Below are 25,964 nucleotides of genomic sequence, written 5' to 3' on the forward strand. Positions count from 1 at the left end.
GACTTGGACTTCATCGTCTGGATGTGCCAGCTCAGGTTGATCACATCACATCTGTTTTCCTTTCCACTACACACTGAATGAGTATCTGTTCAATCCAGTGTTGTGTTTGTCCCTTTATCAGCATGGTAACCAGTTGGGTTTTTCTGTTACACTCAACTTTAAGGCTGTTTCCAGCTTTTCACGCAGTCTTGTACAGGTCAATAATGAAACTAGTTTAATGTTAAAAAAGCAAACAAAATTAAAAATCCCAACTCCAAGCCTGATTTTTCTGAGCTAATGGATGTCACAGCTTATAACTGGAGCATTGTGTTCAAAAAGGAACAAAGCAGATTTTATTACTGTGATGATGTGTCCTGCTTCTAGCTGCAGCAGAGCAATCTCCATCTGCCTGCCTTCAAGTTCTGCTTGCAGAGCTGTCACCCAGTCCCTGCTGTCTCTCTTGCTTCCCTGCTCCAGTCTTCATTTTTCTCCCTTCCCATTTTGTTTACCTCATCCCACCCTCCCATTTCCCAATCTCTTCGCCTCTGGCACTCTCAGAACCACAATTCCCAGGGTGCCAATTAATCTCTTTACATTAACAAGTCTCAGATTCAATAGCAGGAGTTGGAACTCTAGCAGGCCTTGGAGAAGACTCTGACCTTCATCCTGGACTGCCTCAGCCCAACTCAAATGTGCTAGAAAGGAGGAGATGCAATTGATTTAGTGCTTCCCACCTGTTAACCTGGATGGTTCACTTCAGAACCATGACAATTTCTGTAACCTTACATTTGAGCAGTCTCTTGTGACACTTATTATTTTTACACACTGTGGTGTGTTTGCTGGAATGAGATCATGGAGGACAGCAAGACTTCTGGAAGAATCTATAGAGATGCATGTTTACAAACAGTTTTGGTGTACAAAATCTGTGAAACATGGTCTAAACATTAGTGAAATGAAACCAAAATATATAATCAGATATTTAATTAATACAAGTGAAAAATCTAATTTTTAAATTGCAGTCAGTAGACCTCACTCCATAGAAATATCAGCAATGGGAACCATATGGAACTTTTATACTGTCTCAGTAATAATATATCCCCAAGTTCTTCATTTCACCAGTTCAGCTGCAGAGTTCTTAGATAAATGTATGTGCATCTGTTTTTCTCTGTGCGATTGACCGTTTCAGTTGGAATCCTAAGATGTGTTGGTGGTGGTCTTTGGAAGCTGGCTAGTTGTGTCTTGCTCTGCAAAATGGAGAAAAGACTCTATTTATGGTCTAGTTTGTCATCTTTAAGTTAAGCAACAGAAGATTTCAATCTCTCATGGACCATTGGAGCTGACTCTGTCTTAACAGAGCTGTCTTTGGTTTGAAGAGGAATTGTCTTAATCTTTGTTACTACTTCAGTGGCAGAATTGCAGGGCTGGATGTCAGAGCACTACTGCTCCTTTCTGGCGTCAACTGCATGAAGGAAATAGCATAAACAATGTTGTAGGTTATCTAATACAGGGGGATTTTTTTATTGCTTTGGAACAGAGATTATGTATGCCAGAGAGATATACGTTTTAAATGAGTAGATACTTTCTAAAATTAATTCAGTTTATGACCTCTGTTGATCCTGACTCAGTGCCAGCTATATTTTAGTTGGTGTCAGCAATATGATGCCATGTTTATCACGAGCTGAATGACAAGATGAGATGATCACAGTGTTTTTAGGTAGGAATAGTGATTGAGCTGGTTTAGAAGCAGGAAGTGTAGATGCAGGCTTAGCATTTCACTGCTCATCCTTAGTGTTCTGCTGCTACTTAAACCCTTCTCTGTTACAGCTTCTACTGTGAGACTAGCTGTCAAGGAGGCCCAGGGAGAGAACATTGGTCAAGAAGCTTTCTGACTGATTATTTTTATTCAATTCCCCTGACTGTTGGTAACAAATCACTGTATTATTTGCTGTGGAGCTTGTTCTCAGGTGTTGGTGACCAAGTTTTATGCTCCAAGAGAGTTACTCCTGTCAGCTGCATATCAGGTGGTAAAAGCTGCTTCAGCAGGGATAAGTCTTGTTACTAAAACTGATTTAACTTGATGGTTTAATAAATCTGGTAATAAGAGAAATAATAAGTGAGAGAAAACTCACCTACTAAAAGAAGATATTCTCAAACTTGACTGTTCAAAGGTTTATTTCCTTGCATTGAATTTGGAGGGGGAGGGGGGAAGTGGTGGGTGGTATCCAAACAGCAGAAACATGGCTAGTAAATGACAAACACTACTTAAGTTTAAAGGCCAGAATAACTAATCAGCAGATATTATGTCTAGAGACTTTTTCTCTTTATTATTTGTCATTATCTGTGTGGTTTTTATCATCTTGAGAAATGAAATAAATCAATGTGATTCTTAACAACATATATTGTGTCCTGGTCTGAACTGGACAAAGTGCTCGCTGACCTTGAAGCCTGCAATGTTTTTGCTCTGAAGATAAGTTTGCCTGCTTCTTTGCATATACATCAAGAGTACTGTAGAAAAGACTTGAAGCTCATAAGAAATATGAAACGCTGATGAAAAAAACAAATAGAGGTAACATCATTGCTTAATGCGGACTTTTAAAATCAAAGTTAAGGTAGTTTGCATGTTAAAGCTCTCTTCCAAACTTGCTGTTAGAAGAACCAAACATTTAGAGAGTATTTGCCTAATGGTATCCTATGGAAACTGTGTCTGTAGATTCCAACTGTTTCAGCTACATCGTGCTCTGAGTCAGGTTGACAGGGCTTTGTTTTAGCTGGCACTGAGTTGAAAGCACTTTGGAAATAGTAAGTACCTAATGCAGAAGTTCTCTGCAGGTCTCTACAACGACAGTGTTACCTTCTTGGAAAGCCTCTCACAGATACTACATTCTTAATATTCTCTAGAGTTTTAAGAATCAGTGGATTCTCTTTGTCTCCAGACAAAGCCAATGGAACTAATACAAGTAACAGCTGTCTCTATAACCACCCATTCTGCTTTTCATTTTACTTTGGAAGGGCACTTACAAACATGAAGTCCAAACAGAATGTAAGCAGAGTGTGAAGTTAATATTTTAGTGACCTGAATTGAGTGCAGCATTGTAATGTCAGTGCTTACACATGCTTCAGCCTTCAAGATACCCATTTCTCACTCTGGACCAATTACAGTATCTTTAGCTCAGTAATGTGAGGAATTTCCCCCCTCTTAGCCAGTTGTACAAACACCCAAGATTATCTGCTTCACAAGTAACACTTTTGTTGTATAACATACCTGTTCAGAACTGACTAAGAGAGGTGAGATTTTGATGGGCTTGTCCAAAGGTAATTTAGGGACAAGTTTTACAGATTATATTTTGCTGTTTGATTTCATTGTGATTGGGTTTTACCTAAATGCTTTTAACTCGCCCTGCCACAACCATTCCCCCAAGAAATTTGTAGGACTTGGTCTTCAACATAGGTACATAATTCGTAGAACATTTGGCAAGAGAGAGCTGTGAATAAATGCAGCAAAGGGTGGGGAAATCTAAACTGTAAAATCCACCTGGATTATGATGAGCTGTTCACAGGAACTTTATGCTCTCTGAAAGTGGCATAAAACAAACAAACGTTAAATATTTTAACTCTGTTATTTAACATGGGTAATAGTAAAACCAGGAGCAATTCATAGAAAGTAGATTCAACTTCAGAAAAAATTTCCAGGCAATCCACAAGGTAATGAGAAAGTATGTTAACCATGACTGTGACCTCTCTGAGATACTGATGGAGGGATCGTGCGGTGGTTTTAAAGGAAAAGCCAGGCCCACACCAGAGACAGATGATAGATGGGACCTGGGAAGACCTTGTTTTTCCATTTATAATTCTAATTATTAAGCACATTGTATGTAGTCCATGAGCAGGAAGCCAGTTAGACAAAAGATGCAGCAGTACTGAAAGTGCACACAGGGGAGGGAGTTGGAGTAGTGCCTTCTGCCCCTGGGAGAGATCTCTAGCTCTCCTGTGATGGCTGAAATTCTTTCAGCACTTAAAGTAATCGCCCCATAAGATGATTAAAAGGTCAGGAGAGTTTGGGGGTGGGGGGGTGGTGTTAAGCAATCAGAGCTGTCAACTGGAAAGACACGGGTACCCCTCAAAGAAGGGAGGGATTCAATGAAAAGAACAGATTTGTTTTTCAAGTATAGGCAGCATGTGTTTAGTTACAGTGCTTTGTAAAACTCGAGTGTACAAGGACTAAATGCCATGCAGATTTAGGACAGGCAAGATATTGTTAAACTAGCACCATTCACATTTAAGTGGAATTAGGAGAAAGCCAGGTATTTTCTCGTAGTTGTAAGGTGCTCAGTAAGATAACTTTTTTTAATACATGGATAACATAATTTCAGTGTACTTCATGCATTCTCAATAGCCATATTTCATAAATTTTTTAAAATGTGAAAATCTTCTTTCATAAGCAGGATGCAAGGGAAAAGATTCAAGGTACACAGGAAACAGTTGTTTTCTGGTGAATTTTCACAGATGTAATTCTTATGCAAGCTAAATCATTCTGTTACCTGCATGTGTTGTTTACTACATTATGAAAATTGAATTCACTGTCTCCTTATGTGTTTCAGGTCGGCAAATTCCACCCTTAGATCCTCATGAAAACAGTAACAATGGAGCAATCAAACTTGGAAAGCAGACTTCACAAATGGGTAGGCGATGCTGCTGACCCAACTTGGTCTTTTTAGATTTACTTGAAAAACAGCACCATTTGCTTTTTTCACTGGGAAAGGACTTCATGATCTCAGCGACATCACTCCTTATCTTGAAAGCAGTAATTTCAATAATTCCCATGAGCAATAATGCAAGGACCAGAAGCAGAAAGCTTTACTTCAAAGGGATTTTGTAAAACCTAGTTGGAAAATCCTCTCTAATATCCTGTCATAATTACAATGACGAAATACTCTGATTCTCTGTTTAAACCAATGACTGTTTTTTTGGTTTGTTTTTTTTTTTTTTTAATAAAAAGATCCTTTTATATATAAAATATAGATTTGCTGCAAAAACTTCTCTTACATTGCAAAGTGGACTTGGCATGTTTTTTAGAGTTCTTTCTGTAATAATAGGGTGAAAAAAAACCATAAAGCCTGAATTTTTGCTTACAGTTTCTCTGCCATCTTTCTAGCTGGACTCTGCTTTGGTATTTTTCTAAATCTATAGCTTCATCTCGTACTTTCAGTAAACATCAAGAAGTGGACTCAATTTGATAACCAGAAAAAAATGGATCCAAAGGATGAGCGAGTGCAATTTATACAGGTCAGAATTCAAAATCTGTGTCAGGAGGTGCTGTGTATGTGAAAGGAGGAGTTGTCATGAAGGAGACTGCTGGACCCCGTGCAGTTTGCTCCAGAAAGAAGCAAAGATGCAGCTGCTGTGCTTTGCCTGAATTGATTGCCTTTCCAGCAGGGCATAGGCTTCATTAATTACTAAAATTGTAAAAAGAATATAAATGCCAGCTTAATCTCCACTACTTACCAGGTTTCCTCCAACTCTCTGCCCCAGACCAAAGTTGTCTCTGCTCAAAGATGCCGCTTCCTTCGTTTCTAAAAGAGGGTGTCACAGTGCCCCACTCCTTATGGTCCCACTGCTGCACTCCAAGAAGTCTTCAAGTTGGACAAATGATACTTCTGTACAAAAACAGTTTAAGAGAGCACAATACAGTTTGGGGTTAAAGGCTGGAATCTAATAAAACAAACCAGAATGTTTCTTTACAAATGTAATTCCATGAATTTGTGGAGTAGTCTCCTCACTTGTGTGGGGATGCAGTATGGAAGACCCACTGCATGATACCTTTGAAGCTTGATGCACTTGAAAGTACAGTGTAGGAAAAAAGAATCCTAATAGGTGGTTATGAACTAGAAATAATGTAAAACTGTATGCGTTCTTCATTTCCATCTTTTATGAATGTGCGTGACTGAGATGATAGAATCCAAATTTATCATCTTCATCAGTTTCACTGGAAATCGGAACTAGGGTAAGAAATGCAGGCTTCAAAACCAAAGCCCAGCCTGCGTTCCACAACATTAATTTGCTCTCTTAGGAGGAAAGTTAACCTCACTGCACCTTTGTTGGGGGACTTATGAAAAGCAAACAAAACGGAAGAACAACTTTCCATAATAAATCATGAACAGGCAGGCTAGAGCTGGGTTTCCATGTTTATACATAAAAAGCAGACCTTATTGCCTGGTTGTGAGATTGCTTTAATAAAATGACAGTAATTATTAGGGCTTGGAACAGAGCCAGATGAAATCAATGGGAACATTTCTTTGTCTTCAGAGGGCTTGAAGTAGTTTTAGGTGGGAAATGTCCCACTGGATTTTATCTAAGAATCTAAACTGCATCGTTTTTTTCACATATAATCCATTTCTCAGATATTTTGGACTCCTTTGAAAGTACTCATACTTAAAATACCCCCGGGATAATACACAGACTCAGATAGCTACCATGAGAAAGAATATTTTGGGTAAACTTTCAGTTGTCGCCTGTGCTGAGATATGATCTGTGCTGCTGCTTCATTGCAGCAACTATTTTACAGATGGTCCAGCAAAATTCAGCAATCGTCATTGCTGGTAGTTGGGGAGTGGGACAGGCTCCTTTAAGGAACATTTCATCGCATCCTAGTACAAGCAAGTCTGCCAGTGGTGCCTGTCTCTTTCACCTGGCTGGGGAGGGAGAAGTTAACCTGGCCTTCAGCACTAAAGAAATATCAAACTTATCAACATCACAGATTCATACAATTCATGGGATCTCTGACCCAATGCTGCAAGAGATGTGGTTCTTCCTAAATAAAACCCAGTAAAAGGCTAGACCTATTACCAAGAAAACAAGGTGAGGTCAAACCCACGTTTTTAAAAATGTCATAAATTTTAGTTCAACCTATAATAGTTATGCATAACTGATTTTTAAGCTTTCATAAATTTTTGCAGCATGGTTGGTTGTTTTTTAATGTGACATCTCAAAACTCTTTAAACCCTACGTGAGATGCCTGAAAGCTTTGTAAGACAATTCTACAAATACCTTGTACACTCTAATTTATGCTAGAACTGGCAATTGATGCTGATCTGTTTGGGATATTGTCCTGAACAGCCAGCTCTCACAGCTGCCGTTGAGCTGTATGTGAATCAGAACAGGTTTATGAGTTATATGTTAAAATAGTTTAAAATTGGAAGTTGTTACAGTGGATCTCTGGCAGATTTTAAAATTCAAATGCTGGCTAAGTAGGCTCAAAGATTTTTTTGCATTTGGTGGGCCAAATCTAAATTACCTTATTCTGCTTTTAGTCAAGAAAAATATTTAAATTAATAGGGATTCTGATTGTATAAGTTCTTGAGCTTTGGGTTACAGTGAGTTTCAGTAGGGATGGATCTCTGAAGTCACAGGTGAAAAAAATAACAGGCCACTGTGCTGTGCAGAGCAGCTCACATTTTTGAAGACAAGGCTCTCCTTTGATGATGGGGCTGCCTCTCTGCTCTTTGTCAAAGCTGAAGTGCAGCTTGAGCATGCCTCTTAAATAGGGCAAAAATTGTGATTTCAAATGTAAAATTCATGATTTCCGCTTCCTTTTGTTGCCTGTGTTGCTTGGAAAGTACACCACCCTTCACAAACAGCCATAAGAATGACATACAAAAAAACCCCAAATGTGGAGTCAAAAGTTTCAGCAGCAATCGGAATTCCTCTTACAGTTAATGGCTTGTGAAGAGCTAAATTACTGTACAGGAGCACCTGACTGTAGCTGATTTACTCTAATAATAATAGTAATGATTAATAATAATAATGCTGCAGTTCTAGGTTGGCCAGCTGGTGCTGAATTTGTCCAAGATTTGTTTTCTCAAGAGAGCTGGCAGCAGGACTGAGGCACAGGCTGCACTGCCAAGGATGTTTGGTGGAGCTTGTTTACACCGTGACTCAAGACTGTGACTGTCCAGTTGTGGGTGACTTGCTTTTATGGCTTGTCATGAACTAGTTTAAAAACAAGGTTATGAAGGAACTAGTTTTCATATATGCTCTGCATATGTGTGTATATATAAGTACAGTTTTATATTGTTATGCTGACATGTAGTGTTTTTTCACTATGTCTGGTTCTCGTATACTGCACGTTGTATTCTGTACGTCTATTTTTTTGTTAATGATCATTTCAACTTTATGAACTTAAAGTTACAGATCAAAGGTAGCAAGAAGATGGAGACATGCATAGGTACAATTGTTGACTTGCCATTCTTATGCATGAAAATGGCATATTGTAGAAAAAGTTTGTCTTGCAGACTGAGAAATCTAAAAAAGGCCACTATTATCCAAGAATTATTATCCTCAGAAGTAATAAACTGACACTCCAAAGGAAAAAAAAAACAAAACAAAACAAAAAAAAGTTGATCATTTTTGTTCGTGGTACAGCAGGTTTACCTAAAGTGCTGCAGTGTAACATGGGTATATATCAACACCTAGAAAAGTCACCTGTCATCCCTTCTCTTCCCTAATCCTTCATGGCACGTGGTAATACGCGTGACTAGAAAGACTAGACATGTGAGCACTCTGACTACAATCAGACCTTTTCAGTACAATGATATACGTTTTACTATCCTACCCTTAATTATTTAAACCAGAGTCAGTGATAAATTGTCAATTTAAAACCACCTGCTAAGTACTCTTCCTCTGTTTTGTTTATATAAGGGCTTTGACTGGGCTGGACCCACTCACTTCATGTATGGAATGCTGCAATCTGTTAATACTTTACCTTCTGTTCTACATATTAATTGTATCATACCTAATAATATTTTTTCCCTAAAATGTAGGTTTTGTGTCTTATTTAACCTACAATGATTAACGCTAATAAATGTTTTAAATAACTCTGATTTGGGGATGTCTCTGGTTTCAATAAAGCAGAACAAAATAGGTCCCATTTTTCACTTTGGTTGCTCTTGAAAAAGGGCTGTCTGCAGTCTGTGGATTGCTTACCTGGGATTTAAATGCTGCATGAAACGTGTGGCTGGCCTTTTAGCAGAAACTAAATGCGTTCCTGAGGGATCCTGCAGTGCAGGTGAACTTTCAAAAATCAGAAAAAGATGATCTGAAAATCCCTTTGCTAAGTTACTTGATTTATCCATTAGAAGAGAGGTACCTGAGTGGCCAGTTACCAGCTTGGAAATTCAGAATAGTAGCTGTCAGTAAAAAGTGAGCTTGCAGTTAACCACTTGCTTTGAATAGCAACCATGACTAGGCTCATAAGACACTTTCTCTTTTGTATGTTTTTGTTTCGGCGGTACGTTTAATTTTTTTTTCCTATTTTATGTCCCTCAAACTTGTCTTTAGGAGTTAAGAATTAACATTTCATTAAGAAGCATGCAGTATTTCATACCTCTTGGTGCTGCTGTTTCAAGAGGTCTTTAAACTCACCAGAAGTTTTTTGCACTGGCTGGCTCGTATTTTCAAAGTTGTTATCACAACTATGAGGACTATGAATAAAGGGTTGGGTTCTTAAGGATAAATGGGGTTTTAAGGAAAAACAGGTTTTTGGAGTAAGGCTTTTCTGACTACTATGATAAATTCAACACACACCAGTACACAGGAAGCACAGTAACTCAAATAACAGCACAGAACACCATCTCTTTATGTAAGGAGAAACCAGTATTTCAAAGGGGGTTACACAGGTTCTGAGTTTAGTTACTGCTTGAAGATACCTGGCAGGATCTGTTCGCTGCTTTAAAGCTTTTATAATCACATTTAAAAAAATCATGTATCTTATCTCCAGCTATGCATAAACAAAAATGAACCCAGGTGCCTAACCGTAAACTGGAAAAGGTGATGTATTTAATTCAAGGAAAGCCTAAGTAAGCCCCTCTTCACTATTATCAGTGTGTTGGAAAATCAGAAGTGAACGCTGTTTGTCCTTTCAGTCTGGAAAGAGTTGTGCCCCTTGATGGATCAGTCTTTGTGTTGTCAGTGGGGTGTTTCACATGGCTTGAAAGCATGCTCCTGTAGTGCCTGAGGTTAGTTTAGAGTAGAATTTAGCAATGAGAGGAGAGTAGTACAACTGCCTGGAAAATAAACCTCCTCTGCTTTTCTTTAAAAGACTGATGGTTGTATCTCAGGGTACTTAAGGAAAAGTATTTGACATTTCGGCCTTCAAAATCTTCACAACTGTGGCTTCAGTCTTTCTGCAAAGAGCATCATAGGACACCCTGCTGTGATCTCCTGAGTGCTGTTCTGAAATCAGGACAGCAAGGCTGATGAAATAGTCCGTGTATCCACTCCGTACCTCCACCCCCTCACCTAATCTGTGTTTAGGCTACTACCAGGTTTGTGAAATGCCTCCCTTCCCTGACAGGAGAACAAGCTGTAGGTTTTTGGTTTGTTGTGGGGTTTTTTTTTACCCCTTGATGTTGTTTTACACAAGACTACAGAGTAATTTCCTTAAAAGCATTAAAACTCTCATGGGAGGATAGACTGGCTAAAATTATTTGTACAAATGTCTCCGTTAATTGGCGCAGGTTACTCCCTAAGGACTCTGTGTCAACGATAGGATGCATTCATGTGTAATGGGGTTCTTGACCATTAATAAGGTCCACTTTTGATTACATCTATTTTTTAATAACTGGACCAGGGGTAAATTCATTGCTTGATATAAATGCTTTCTCACTGTCCAAAAGTAAAAGTCTTCACTCAAAACTGTAAAATCAATGGTTGACCGCATTTAGCAGGTTAGATGAGAAGGAATAATAGCATAATGTAGCATAATGCAGCCTTTTTGATGTCTGAAAAATCTATTTCAGTTGGGTTTCTTCTCTTTCAATTAAGAAAAGTCCTTATTGGAAAAATGCGTGTATTTCTAATACTACCAAGTGGGTCTTGATGTAGGTTAGTTTACATTATCACTTGTCACTGCTGTGTATTTTGTGGGAACGCGAGGACAGGCTTGTGCTACTAGCATTCACAATCACTGTGTTTTCAATAGATATGGTGTAGAAGTGTTACTGAAATTGTTTTGTAACACAGTTATGAAAACTTGAAGACAGTACACTGGCAGAACTTGAAGTATAAGAGACCTGTACTAACTTGCATTTAGTGTCACACCAATTAACAAGTTTTTAATAAGTTGTCATTACTCAGTGCAGAAAAGTGTAGCGCTAGGGTGGAAGAGAATTTTGAGGCTGCTGGTTAGGTATTAAACATTTATCAGCTTGGGAAGGATTTCTTTTTTCTGGCTTTTAAATTACTCCAGCCAGAAATCATTTTTATCCCTCAGACTCCCTGAAGTACTAAAAAAAAAAAAAAAAAGCTTTCTTTGAAAAGTACTCACCTTGTTTTCTCAAAACCTCCCTGAGAACCCGAGCTTCATCTTTGCCATCATCTCTCAGAAGTTCTTTGAGACAGACCTTATTTATGATGAAACACTCAACCTTTCTGATTGCCACACTCTGGGAATTCTAGAAAACAAAAATGCATTTTCCCCGAAGTCCATTTAATTCAAATTTATTTTACCTAGTCAGTGCCATTCCTGCTCCCTCCATGACAGTAAAATACATATTTAAATTAGAAGATAAATACCTAACAACTAAATAGCTGTTCCCCTACAGCAAGTAGGGTACTCTAGGGAAATGATCTGTTACGGACTAAGAGAGAGACAATCCCTACGGTTCTGATTACATATTGAGAAGTACCAATCAATAAGGAAGTCAGCTTCCACATCTAGGAGATTCCCTTGAGGAAAATGAACATCACGTTCCTTCCTCTTTGTCAATATAACATGACTTGGGGGCTAAGCGATAGCGTTGCTGTTATTGACTTCAAATAAATAAAAAAATGAATAAGAGGATAGTAACAGTTTCTCTTCACTTGTTTAATAGGGTTGAAATGTAGGTTAAGCACCTTATAAAAAGAAATCCCTGCTTCTTGCCATCTTCAAAGGATCTGGCTGCTTTGCTGACAAATATATGTCAGGAGTTTTCACAGAGGTTCAGCAAGAAAGAGCAACCTGGCTGACACAGTGCATTTCAAAATCTCTTTCCAATATTCTAGCTCTGCAAAAACAGAAGTCATCAGCAAACCTAGAATCACTATCAAGTATCCAAGTTCCTGTCTGTGTTCATCACTCATCACGTGGGACAATTTTGCACTGTAGATATTTACCAAAAAAACATAAAATGTGTAGTAGGAATCTAATAAGAGCCCTCAGAAAGAAGGACGTTCAAAATAAAGACTTAAATTTTCTGTGCTATTTCTTGAGACCGTCAGGAACCCAAGTGAGAATTAAATAGCTTTCCTGGCACCATTCCCTTTAGAGATACCGTTTGTCCTCTGAGTTCTACCACACTCTGTAGGTCATTCCTGGATCTCAGGGAAAATTTGCTTTCAAGGTGGCAACCTGAACTGCCTGCTGGCACCGGACCAGCTCTCCTCCCACGGCACAGCCTTTGACACCACAATGGTTCTCCCCATAGCCTCCATCCGTAAGGAGGGACAGAAGCCATATTAGCAGCTGATGTTTCTTATGGAGGTGACTCTGTTTCTTGGCAGTTTTGAATACAAAGGAGGCTTTTGAGATATGCTGGAAATATGAACTCATAATGATCTAGGAAAGGGCTCTCAACAGATAAGCTTGTTTCCCTCGTGACAGAGATACCAGAAAAGGAAACTTTGTTTTTTTTTTGTAAGTTTAGAACTTGTCATGCTTTAAGCCCTGCCAGCAACTAGGCACCACATAGCCACTTGCTCCTCCCCACCCACAGCAGTGGGATGGGAAGGAGAGTTGGAAAAAAAGTAAAATTCATGGGTTGAGATAAGAATGATTTAATAACTAAAGTAAAATAAACAGTAACACTAACAATAATAATAATAATAAAATATACTGCGACTACTAGTAATGGAAAAGAATATTAAAAAACCCACAAACCAACAAGAGACAAGTGATGCACAAGACAATTGCTCACCACCCGCTGACCGATGCCCGAGCAGTGAGCCGCCCCTCCCAGCCAACCCCACCCAGGTTATGTACTGTGCATGATGTTCTATGGTATGGAATATCCCTTTGGGTAGTTCAGGTCAGCTGTCCTGGCCATGCTCCCTCCCAGTTTCTTGTGTACCTCCTCACTGGCAGAGCATGGGAAACGGGAAAATCCTTAACTTGGGATAAAAGCGACTTAGCAACAACTAAAACATCAGTGTGTTATCAACATTCTTCTCATACTGAATCCAAAACATAACACTATACCAGCTACTAAGAAGCAAATTAACTCTATCCCAGTCAAAACCAGGACAGAACTGAAAAGAAGGGACAAACAAGATGATGATGTCCTACTCTGGAAGATACTCTTCGTGGTGGGTCACAACCCCATCGAGGTGATAGAGAAGGAACAAAAGCCACGTCTGAAATAGAAAATTTGGGTTTAGGATAAAAAGGATATCACATTATAAATGGGCCAAGAGTGCATATACATGCATTTCATGGCACAGCCACCTTAACACCATTGTTACTTGAGAATCCCAGCTAAAAAATGAGCATAAACAAATAGAAGATTAAGACTGCATCAGGTGCCTAGACTCCACCTGTAAAAAAAATGATACCATATCTTTACCTGTGAGTATGCCTGAATTTACATAGTACAAAGTCCACTGAATAAAAGACGATACCCATTCACATAATACATGACACATCAGTTACTGAGTTGGAGCCCTGAACAAAGGGCTTTGGCTAATACATTCCAGTGCACTTACGCAGCCACCCTGCCTGCATGATTCGCTTTTCATGAAGCTAGATTCTGGCTGAATGATGTCTTGGAATGATGGGTAGTTCTGCATGAAAAGTGCAAATTGTTCCAGAGAAGACAAAGGAAGAAAGAATAAGGTTGTGATAAATGTATCCAAGTAGATTTGCATTGACTGATTTAACCGCAGCATGCAGTATGTACTTAAGTACTTGCTGCTGGGAGTAGAAAGGCTTTACAATAAGACAACATCCATCATCGAAAGATAAAAATGGAGGGATTTTTATTTTATTTTTCCCTGGGAGGAAATCAATGCCTTAGAAAATCCACAAGACCTGAGTCATCAAGTCATCGCTGTTAGCGGGCATGTCTTTCAGACACCACGCCTCATCTTGCTGTGAATCACACACCAGTAAAAGATGCATACCACGGCAGAAAATTGCACCCTTCCTTGTGTGACAGACACAGTTTAAAAAATGACAGGGCCTGAAGCAGCTACCAGATGAGAAGGAGAGCCTGAGAAGTCTGTTTGGCATCATACCAGTGACAGCGAGGTGAGGATGTCTGGGAGCTATGGGTTTCAAAGCTCTGGGAAAGTGGTTACTGAGCTATTTGGCAAGGTGGGTCAGCCCATGACTCTGGTCATGCAGGAGAGCCTGCTGTTACTGAGGCTGCCTTCTGACAGGTCTGCTTTTGAAGAAAGCTCCCTTTTTTGGTGAAATGGTGCCCAAATTCCCATGAGATGTCCCCATTTCCTGAGGCGTTTGAGGAAAGTTCTTGTGTTCCCTGCCATTGTCAACCAGCATTGGTAGTTTTCCTTCCCCTTAGCGGGAGCTTGAAGGCATAGCTAAATCCTGGATGTGAGATAATTCCAATGTGTATTTTAAACCAGTCAGCCACAGGCAAGAAATGTGAGTTCAGGAAGTTGTGATTTTCTTTTGGTACCTTCAGGTCATGCTGGAAATGTAAGCAAGCCATGTTTCAAGCTTGGTGGCCTACCTGACTTCATACACAACCACGTCATAGAAAGTGTGTGATGAGGTGATACAAAGATTCTCTGTCAAATTTCACAATCATGTGCAATTTTAAACAGAACCATTACTATAATGTCACAGTTGTCATCTACCTACATCTTTCGTACTCGGAGCTGGTCTATGGAGAGTGAGATTTTGACTGATTATTGACAGAGTATAAATTGCCTCCCTTCTCCCACCAGGGTAAATGCCTCCAGTTTAGGTATCCATCCTCTCTTCAGCTGCCATCCTTCTATGACGCCATTGAATAAAAGCAATTTTGGGTCAGGGCTTTGAGGCCTTGAGGCTTGAGGTTGCCTCGGCATACATTGAATTACCATACTGTCAGGCCTCCAGGGCAACTCCCTCACTTTCATCAGAACTGGCCTCTGTATTGCCTTATACAAAAGTAGGCTTCATTGGTGGTTTTGTGCATTTCTAAGTTTTCCTGTGAGGCAACGGCAAATATTTCATTTCCTTATGATGTCATCTGGTATCTGCTGATGACACAATGAAGGAAAATAATGTTGAGTTCTATTAGCTACCCAACACACACAAAGGCAATGAAGACAGTGAAAACCAAAAATGTGCAGAAATCTGTTTAAGCTCATCTTGGGTAAACTCTATTGTTCTAGTTTCTAGAAAAGGAGTCCAGTAATTGATAGATGTTGCTATGGTCACTCCATCAAGCAAATTACTTGTACTTGTGTTTAAGAATTAATCCATCTATGTTAGCCCAGCTGAAACAATTAGAAGTTGGGTCAGTCATAATGTGGCCAGAAGCCCTTCCATCCTGTCTAGTCTTTTATAAGGAGTCATTACCAAAATTTGCTAGAAAGCAGTCAGTGGCCCAAATACGTCATTCAGAAACCTCTATCCAGTTCACCCTTTAAGAGACAAACATAAGATTTAAAACCTCATTTCATTTTTCAATAAATATAAAGGAAAAATATTGTGAAGAAATATTATGCGTGATGTCACTGGAAAACACAAGCTTTTCCAAACGCATGACAGTTTTTAAGGAAGAGCCCAATTCTCAGATTTAAAATGTGACTTAGTAAAAATGTAATGATGCGGTTCCTTGCTTTGCTGTCCATCAAAGCTATCCAGATCAAGCCTCCTAAGATTTGCTGAAGTTTACATGCCAGACTTGGAAACTCGACTTAGAATGTGAATATTGTCTAAAGAGTGATCTTTCTGGCTTAGCCATCCCTAAGATTGAACATCCAATATTTTCACTTGGTTAAAAGTTGTGTTACTGATACATAAGCCAAAATCGAGCTCAGCTGTTTCTGTCACAATTGTATTGTCTCTTGTATTGGTTTTGTGTGGCAAGGTTTTGCTAGCGGGGAGGGTTACAGGGGTGGCTTCTGTAAGAAGCTGCTGGAAGCTTCCCCTGTGTTCGAGAGAGAGCGAGCCCATACCAGCCGGCTCTAAGACGGACCCGCCGCCGGCCAAGGCCGAGCCAGTGATAGTGGTAATGCCTCTGTGATAAAATTTTTAAGAAGGAAAAAAAAGTTGGGACAGGGAGAAACAGCCGCCGGAGAGAGGAGTGAGAACACGTAAGAGAAACAAGCCTGCGGACACCAAGGTCAGTGAAGAGGGAGGGGGAGGAGATGCTCCAGGCGCCGGAGCGAAGATTCCCCTGCAGCCCGTGGTGAAGACCCTGGTGAGGCAGGCTGTCCCCCTGCAGTCCAGGGAGGTCCACGGTGGAGCAGATCTCCACCTGTAGCCCGTGGAGGACCCCACGCCGGAGCAGGTGGGTTCCTGAAGGAGGCTGTGACCCCGTGGGAACCCCGCGCTGGAGCAGGCTCCTGGCAGGACCTGCGGATCTGTGGAGAGAGGAGCCCACAGAGCAGGTTTTCTGGCAGGACTTGTGACCCCGTGGGGGACCCACGCTGGAGCAGTGTGCTCCTGAAGGACTGCACACCGTGGAAAGGACCTGTGTTGGAGCAGTTCGTGAAGAACTGCAGCCCGTGGGAATGGCCCACGTTGGAGGAGTTCGTGGAGGACTGTCTCCCGTGCGTGGGACCCCACGCTGGAGCAGGGGAAGAGTGTGATCAGCCCTCGTCCTGAGGAGGTGAAGCGGCAGAAAATAACGTGTGATGACCATAAACCCCATCCCTGTCCCCCTGTGCCGCTGGGGGGGCTTGGTGGAGAAATCCAGGAGTGAAGTTGTGCCCGGGAAGAAGGAAGGGGTGGTGGGAAGGTGTTCTGAGATTTCGTTTTATTTCTCATTACCTTGCTCTGGTTGATTTGTAATAAATTGAGTTAATTTGCCCAAATTGAGTCTGTTTTGCCTGTGATGGTAATTAGTGAATGATCTCTCCTGTCCTTATCTCGACGCGCAAGCTTTTTGTTATATTTTTTTCCCTACCCTGTCCAGCTGAGGATGGGGGACTGACAGAACGGCTTTGGTGGGCACCAGGTGTTCAGCCAGGGTTAACCCATCTCATCTCTGAATAGCTAAAAAGAGCAAAATGCAACGATCTCTTTTTTGAGATTATGTGAGTGAAACAGAATTAACCTGGGGACTAGTTTCTGGACAAGAAAGCACAGTTTTTACTAAGCTACTTTGAAAAGCTGAATTTTTTTCTGTTATAGTAATGAAGTGATATGAAATTCTTTCCCTTTCACTGTATGTGTGAGAGAATGTTCATCAGTTAAAGCAAAACACATTTAAATCTTCAGGGTTGAATGCTCGCAAGAATATGACAAAAATTGGTGGAGGTACTCTTGGAGCCATTCATATTCATTCTGAACAAGTACTGGTGCACAGGGGAAATTTCGGATGCCTGGTAAAAAGTGAATGTGGCACACTGTAAAGAATAAATGTGATGGGTTCAGATAATTACCAGCATTACACAGACCCTGGGCAAAATACTAATAATGACGGATATGGGAAACAAATACAAATTCATTCATAGGTAGTCGCTTATGTAATGTTAATCAATATATTTGTAATGGAAAATAGGTGCATTCAAGCAACAAGACAAGACTAAAAGGCAGTTGCTTAAGGTAGTTGTATTGACTTAATACACATGGATTGCTTTAAGTAATTTGATGTAGCCCTGCATGACAATCTGGTAAAAAAATCCCAGTACTATACAAAATCAATTTACCTGTATCAAATGCTCTGCAAACCAATTAGCAGCTACCTCAGCATGTTTCTACTCTCTTCTAATGGGTTATTTAACAGCTTCAAAGGAGCCAACGCAGTTCAATGTCTTTATTAGTGATCTGGAAGAAAACATAAAGTCTTTGCTGATAATTTTGCAAATGACACCAAGATCGCTGGAAAGGAAAGAAGGAAGAGAACAAAACAATGTAAGGGTATTTAACACTGTGCTTCAGATCTTAAGCCAGTGTTTAAAAATAGGCTAAGTCTCAATATGGAAGAGATACTATCCCCTATCTGTCTATGGTGGGACTCTCTGAAGCCTCTGGTGCTGGCCCAGAGAGGGAGGTGAAATGAATAGAAACTACTCTGTGATCCACTATATATTCCCATTTTCCTCATTTCTATTATTTGTCTTACTCAGGGAAGGAAAAAATGCAAGAAATGGCCAGGCACAGGACAAAATCACGTTCCAGGTTTGCAGTGGCTGACTCTGTTTTTCTGTTATTTCTATTTCTATTAAATTGCTATTAATTTCAATTAAATTGCTTTATCTCATACTAGGGACAAATGGGGAGAAAAAACATCTGCCTCATTTGAAGGTGAAAGGAGGGGAAGCTTGCTGCCCTGTCTGTCTGCTAGCCAGTAGGAAGAGAGGGGCAGGAGCAATGTGGATTAGGAGAGAAGGAAGGGAAAAAACCCCCAGCAAAATAGGACAGAAGTAGTTTTGGGGTGATGGAATGGGAGCAGAAGGGTCTCAATGTGCTATAGTGTGTTTCTCTCTGAAAAGCAGAATTGAAGCCAGGAAACTTGTGGAATTAAAATAATGATTGCACAATTAAAGTCTGTATTAAAAGGCATGCTCACAAAATATTTCAAGCGTTTCACTTCATGAATTTAACAGTGAAACATCGAGTTACGTATTTCTCCACAACAGGTATGTAGGCACAGGACCAAAGTAATGGGTGAGTGGGTGCACTCTCCCAACCTTCCCTGTTAGTGCTTGGTGTTGGGGGAGGAAAACAGCAAATATTGACAGTTGTAGGTGGAGAGCCCTGCACAGGGCTGCAGTGCCATTAGCATCGGCCGGGCCTGCTGAAGGGCAGGAGGGACTCGGCTGCCCACAGGGAAGGGGCTCATAGGGAATTGCGCACAGCGTGACAGATTGCTGGCCGATAGCCACACATGGGTTGGGAGCAGAAAGGTTCCCCGTGGGTTAACACAGGTCAGAGCATCTTTTGCTACATGGGGCTTTCTGCAGGCCTTTTTAACCCTTGCAACTTCAAAAATGCTGTCAGGTATTCCAGTGTTGCCTCTGCAAAGTGTCCATACCTGTTTTAAGGTGACCCACCAAAGTACCAGAACAAGGTCTGAAAGACACATCCCTGTTCTTGCACAGTGTATCAATTGCTCGTTGCAATCCAACAGGTCCTCACGGGTATCATTTGTACAATTAAGCTATAAATAATTCAGTGTTTGGCAGTCAAAGATTCCATCAATAATAATATGCAGACTTTTTTTCTTTTTTTCTTCCCCGAATGCAAAGTAAATAAATAATGAAACTGATCTCTCAGGTAGTGTTCAAGCTTGCGTGAAGACACAGAACACGTCTGCAACAAACAAACTGGAGTGGGGAGGTGATTCTAGAAACCTGTGTCCTTCCTCCTAGACATAATGAATTAATCAAGAGCAAAGACCTTTCATGTGTGTATTAGCCCCATATTAGTAACCTTAGCTTCCTGCATCTGTTAGAGGAGCATTTTGAGCACTTGCCTGTTTCCTGCCACAAGGCAAGGGTAACAGAGAAAGAATTTCCAGGAGATGCACACAACCCATGAAAGCAGAGTGGCTGCAGATGCCTACAGGAGCTGTGATTTTGCAAATCTGCAAACTCTGAACTTTATCCATATTAGTATTCCTCTGGATTGCATAAATATGTGCAATTGCAGAGGCAGAGCTTTAGCTGGCATAAGTGCTTGTGATTTAATTGATCGTTCAGAGTGGAGGAAAACCTTTATGCTATTTGGTAACAGACTATGGGGGGGGATGGATAATTCCTCATCAGTCACTATGAAACTGATTGTATCCACTGACAGTCTGAATTTCTCCACATCTCCCCCTCTTTTGCTCTGCCCATTTTCAGGCTCTCAGCTAATTTGATCTTTCAGCAGAGATAAACATTTCATTCTCACATTCATGATACCTGTTTATTTTTGAAGTGATGTTAACATAGTTTTTGCTGTCTCTTGCTGTCTTGCCCTGCTTAATTGATGTAAAAAATAGCTCTCTCAAATGTTCTTCCTTGAGAGAAGTTGCTAATTTTTCCCCAGATACCTTATCCTTGTGTCTGTCTTCAGTCAGTTCTGCTCAATTTTGTAAGAAAAATCTAGCACTGCTTGTTCAGCGTGTTTATTTTCTCTTGTAACCATTGCAAACTAATGTACCCTGGGAAAAGGAGTTGGATTCTTCTCATTTGCAAATACCATTAACAGAATTGTGGACCGAATTCCATACGCAGCTCCAAATTACACACTCAATTAGGGCCTGATCCAATGCTTATTAAAGTCACTGGAAAAATTCCCCGATTTTAATGGACTGTAGCTCAGACCTTGGGGAACGGACATTTCCACTGCAGATGATCAGTTTAATCTTTGGGCACGCTGGAATTTACACAGTGATAGACTCATAGGGCTGGAAAGGACTTCAGAGGTCATATCTCAAGGCAGGATCAGCTAAATTTATGTCTCCCAGCAGCTGTCTAACCTGTTCTTAAAGGTCAGTGACTGGGACTCCATGGATTGCGCTGCCAGGCAATCCTTTTCATTAATTATCCTTACTCTTAAGAAGTTCTTCATATCTGCTCTAAATCAGTTCTTGCACCGATCTACACCTGTTCCTTCCTGTCCTATTCAAAGTAAATGAGAGCAGACTATTTTCTTTCTCTTTGCAATAGCTTTTAATGTATTTGAAGACTATTGCTGAACACGTGAGTCAATCTTGTCTTCCTTCGGCTAAACAACCTCGGTATTTCAATCTGTTCTCATGTTTCAATCTGTCTGTTTTCTGGATCTTAGTCATTACAAGTCCTCTCTTCTGGACTCCCTTCAATGATCCCACACCTTTCCTGAAGGATAGTGCCCAAAACCAGCCACAGCACTTCAGTGCAGGTCATACCAGTGCTTAGTAGAGGGAAAGCACTTCACATGTCATGAATGGTTTCAGTACAGCACTTGTCTTTCACACATCAATATGACATTATTTGCTCCTATTTACCTTGTGACCCAATAGAACTCAACCTGGGCATAATTTGAAAATATAATTTGAGGGCTTCCTGGGACCACTCGAGAGATGCTGAGGGCAGAATTAGCATTGCAGAGCTGCTATGTGTATTAATGGAGCAAATGAAAGTGGAAATCTGAAGCCCCATTGCCAGATGAGTTCTCCAAACTGAGATTGAGAAAGACCATGATGTTGTTTGCAAGAATGTCAAATTGGAAAGGAGATGACCACAGGGCACCATCACGCTGTTTCTGCAGAGTTACTTCTCAGGTTAAGACTGCTATCTAAGACAGTTTTTCTTTTCTGGAGGTGAGTTTCAACTACATAGTTACATTTGTATACTTATGACACATATCTGATTTTTTGCTACATTTTAGCAAAGAGTTTGTGCATTTTTAGAAATGCAATACCAGCAAACAACAACCAACACACACACACACATCCATATTTTGTATATTGAATTGTCTCATTACATCCCTCATGAATGTATACGAACTCTTAAGAACCAATTCTTGAAAACAGTATTAAAAAATCCATTTCCTTAGTAACTTTGTCTTTTATCAAAGGACTAATGTCTTTCCGCACATTTGAAATTGGGTCAGGGATCATTCAGTTCTTTAAATGCTACTTTAAACTACAAAGACAAAACACCATTTTTGTCTTGTTCCTGCATAAGTTAATGGTCTAGGGCATTTTTGTGTTCAGCAGAACAGAATACGTCCAAAATATGAAAAATACATCAGATTTTATGCTATAGCTACTTATGAGAATGCCATTTTGTGTATTGGCTCCTCTCTACTTGAATATTCAACACGCATCGTATGTTTTTATAACAATGTCACTAGGTAAAGAAATACACTGTAATTGAACAAGCTTGAAGACATTCAACTAAGATCTACCTTTCCAATCTGTGGCAACATTTCAATAATGCCATAAGTCTTTAATGATAGTGTGGACTGCAGTTTTACCTTTGATTTACAATATAACAAGTGGGCCTAAAATTGTATATGGAACTCATTAGCAGTCAAGTAAATGATGACTAGATCCTGCTGTATGAACAATTTTGTATTTCAGAAGATGAACAGCAGCACCAAAAGGCCAGGCATTTCCTCAAAGAGAAATTAAAACATAGTCTTACCTTTATACCTTTGCATTTTGCAACATTCACTGACCTTGCGGTGCAGGATGCATGAGACACTTCACTGAGCGAGATCTGGAATTTTCCCATTAACACAACAAGTAACGCAGCACTTGGTCGCTTTTTCTGACAGTCTTAATAATACCAAAAAATTGCAAAGAAGGTCATGATATTGTTTTATTGCAAGACATTTTCAAGTTCAGAATTGGAGGGACTGAATAAACTATCTTCATAATAAACCGTGGAAAACAGTATTATGAAACTGAACCTACTCTGCTACTTCTCAGGTACAGAGAGAGCTTGTTTAATATTTAATAGCAAATAGTTTTGAAAAATGTCAAATCGCCTCCAAACTGAGATTTTATTACAACAATACTGAATTCAGAGCATGACAAACATTAAGATCTACAAACACACAGGACAAATGTTGACCTCAGATTAAGCAAATGTTAGTTATCCTTTTGCAAGCAGTGATGAAGATACTAAAGAAGCTGCTGGAATGACATCATGCTCTAACTGAAATCAGTGAGAGAAGTTCTATTAACCGCAATAGATCCAAGATGTCATTCTTGAGCTGTGCTATGAGTTCTTAAAATGAAATTAATCAGATCTTGGAGAAGGCTGCCAGATACTGCTGATCAACAGCACAGGTGTTGTTTAGTATGAAAAATTACATCAGTCTGGATGAAATAAAAGCATTAGATCAGAAATGACACTAAACACAACAAAACAGATTAATGCATTATTAAGGTTTGCAGTGTGTTCAAACAATAACAAAGACTACACTAAAAAAACATGCTCATACATAATTACCATTAAGCCACCCACTCAGTGTTTATGTACCAACTCTGCCATTACTATAACACAAAATGTGCAGGCTGAAGCTGGACAGGCAAGCACTGAGCCGCACTGCCCGGGGAGGCTGTGAAATCTCTGTCCTCGGAGGTTTTAATGACCCCACAGGACAAAGCCCTGAGTGACCTGGCCTGAATTCAGCTTTGGCCCTGCTTTGAGTTGGAAATTGAACAGTGGCCCTCCTGGGGTCCCCTCCAGCCTCCGTGATGCTCCCTCTGTGAACCAGGGCTTGAAGCTGTGCCCTGTCCTTCATTCCCTGCCTCTCCATATGCTGGTGATAAGGATTAACTCCATCGTCCCTCAGCACCTGCACATCCCCTGATGTCAGTTGTATCTATCATGCAACCATGCCTAAGAAGGTGTTTGCACTGAACACCATGCACAGAAAAACCTGTAAGACCTGTTGTCATATTAAGGAAAGATCTTAACTTCTGGTTCTCCTCAAATTTTCTTACAGAGGGGATGTGTAAAAGAATTAGAAAACAGAGGTATTTCTGTCTTCTAAATCTGCATAGAGGAAGCTTTTTTTAAATCTGTACTCTTGACTGTTTTTTTTTAATGCCATTAAAAAGGGAAAAGACAGAACCTTTTGTGGCATTTACTATTTGGCAGCAGTTCCCCCGTCTTGATTCTTTGCAAGCCAAGACCCAGTTCTTCTGGTACACAATCACCAGGTAATTCTGGAGCTGAATCACTGTTTCTGAGAAGTATACACTATGGCTTAATCTTTGGTGGATTTGTGAACAGAAACAAAGAGTGGAGGTAATAGAGTAAGTGTCCATGTTAACAGAAGAAGAAAAAAACATACCAGGACAGAAAAAACTCCTCTGTCTTCCAGTTTATCTTCCAGATCCCAAGGGTAAGAATGCATAAACAGACTGGAAATGTTGGTTTTGCTAACAAAGCCCAGCAGACCACCAGGCAATAACTGATGTATATAACAAAAATAAAGGATGTAAATGAAGATGCTGTTTCATGTGCTTCATAAAATAAGTCTGTAGCCAGAAAACTGCAGCCAGAGTAGTTGCAGACCTCTAATGACATTTGCACATATATGCCACGTAACTCCACCTATTGAAGCCAATTCCAATCAGGTAACACTGCTCTGAAGTACTTCTCTAGAGTACTCCTCCCTTATTTCCTCTTTAGTCAGTGATGGTATTAAAAGTCACATGGGTGTTTGCTGTCAGCAAGGGAGGCATGGAGGAAAGTGCTAAAGTAGGCAGGTGTGAAGGTGGCAGGCCTGGAGGAGAGGCTGGTAGCTGAAATGGAAGGCGAGGGCTCTGCTGGAGCCAAGGCAGAGCCTGAACCTAAATTATTCCTCCCCTACCGAATGGCCTCAAAACCCTTCCTTTGTGGCTCAGGCCAAGGCATTCACCAAAAAATTATGTGATCCACAAGTCTTACTATGATGAGGAGCTGCTTTTGAAGGTAAAGCATTTTAGTAATTTCAATGTATTTATTATCAGGACATATTTTTCAAATGGGTTATTATGGCCCTATACGTGTTCTCAGCATACCTACACCAGTTCGCAAGAGAGGGAAAAGTAAATGTGTTCAATCTTTCTGACTTCATTTCCATCACCTGTACTCCAGCCCCTCACAAATACGAATTTACGTATCTTGCAGCCAGACGCTTCAGCAGTAGATTTAGGACACAGGAATCATCAAGGTTCAGATGGATTTGGCTATCTGTTTCTTCTTGTTTGTTTGTTACCGGTGTATTCAAATATCCCAAGATGCACCATCTGCTTGAAGTATGCTATCAACGAAAAGGCCTGCAGTGAAAACACCGTGTCTGACAAAAAATGCAAGCAAGAAGGGTGGCAAATACGCCGTGTTCCTGCCTACTAATAAATAACGGCTCCTACCTCTCATTCAGCTTTTGCAGGAGCTCAATCTCTCCCAACACCGACCCCTTGGCAACACCCCGGAGCCTTCACCCGACGGCAGTTCTCCCACTCGAGGAAAGTTTTTGGCCGTTCTCCAGGCCTCTTGGAGAGCCGGGCCCCTCACTCGGCTGCCCGGGAGCTGCCTTTAGGCCCTACCCGAGGCGGGTACCCGCCAGCGGTCGGCAGCTGCCTCCCACCCCTCAAGCCTCTCCCGTCAGCGGCCCGGGCCCGGGCCAGAGCCGCAGGCGGCCATGAGACTATTGGCCCAGCTCGCCCCTCTCCCTCTCACCGCCCAGGCTCGCCCTCGTCCTCCAGCTCCGAGGGCAGGGCGGGCCCCGCGGGTCGCCAGGCCGGCGCTTCCTCACAGCCCCGTGAGCGCCAGGCAGGGGGGGTGGGGTGGGGAGGGAGTGCCGCCAAGAGCGCCCGCCGCAGCCTCCGGACGAGACTACAGCTCCCGGCACGCCCCGCGCCAGCCCCCCCACCCTGCCGCGCGGCGCGGCGGGAGCGGTAGTTCCGCCGGCCGGCTGCGCCTTGCCTCTTCCGGCGGCTCGCGGCCCACGCGTGTTGCTCCCGCCGCCCCTGCCCCACCTGCGTGCGCGGCTGGGGCGCCGCTTCTCCCCGTCCCGCTCCTGCGCCCTGGCGGCTCCAGCGGGGGGGGGGGGTGGTCGTGAAGGCCGGGCCGGGCCGCGGCGGGGGTGGGGGTGTGTGTGTGTCTCGCTCCTGCCGCCGGCGCGGGAGGGGACGGGAGCCGCGCGCGGGCGCATGCGCGCAGGGGTCCCCACCGCCTCCGCCGCCCTCGTGCCCGCGGAGGGGTGGCGTTGCCGGGCGGCCGCCCAGCCAGTCGGGCGGGGAGGGCGGCGAGCGGGCTTCGGGGCGGCAGTGCGCGCGCGGCGGCTAGGCGGCAGCGCCCGCCCTTGGCCCGCGCCCCCCCCCACCCGCCGGCAGCGCCCGCAGCCGCGCGGAGCC

The 25,964-nt window shown here is 41.7% G+C and overlaps 1 protein-coding gene and 1 long non-coding RNA gene across 3 annotated transcripts in view; one reads left to right on the forward strand and one right to left on the reverse strand.

Annotated features, from left to right (window-relative positions):
• The window catches only part of RAB31 (RAB31, member RAS oncogene family), a 69,764-nt gene extending 60,909 nt beyond the window's left edge, over positions 1-8,855 (forward strand). Inside the window, exons 7-8 of one of the 2 annotated variants that reach the window (XR_007509749.1) lie at positions 1,804-2,545; positions 4,578-8,855. Coding sequence is in view for 1 of the 2 variants with exons in the window: in XM_049830265.1 (XP_049686222.1) it covers positions 4,578-4,675 (98 nt within the window). In the remaining variant the exon portion in view is untranslated. The remainder of the gene's footprint in view (positions 1-1,803; positions 2,546-4,577) is intronic. The other variant, XM_049830265.1, reaches the window with a different exon arrangement.
• Positions 1,108-25,335, reverse strand: LOC126051246 (uncharacterized). Its single transcript, XR_007509756.1, has 3 exons — positions 24,978-25,335; positions 5,482-5,633; positions 1,108-1,223 (listed from the first exon to the last, which is right to left on the reverse strand). It is a non-coding gene; the product is annotated as an uncharacterized LOC126051246 (long non-coding RNA).
• Between the last annotated feature and the right edge of the window lie 629 nt (positions 25,336-25,964).

This window comes from Accipiter gentilis, chromosome 27, assembly GCF_929443795.1.
Source record: "Accipiter gentilis chromosome 27, bAccGen1.1, whole genome shotgun sequence".
Classification (NCBI taxonomy): Eukaryota; Metazoa; Chordata; class Aves; order Accipitriformes; family Accipitridae; genus Astur; species Astur gentilis.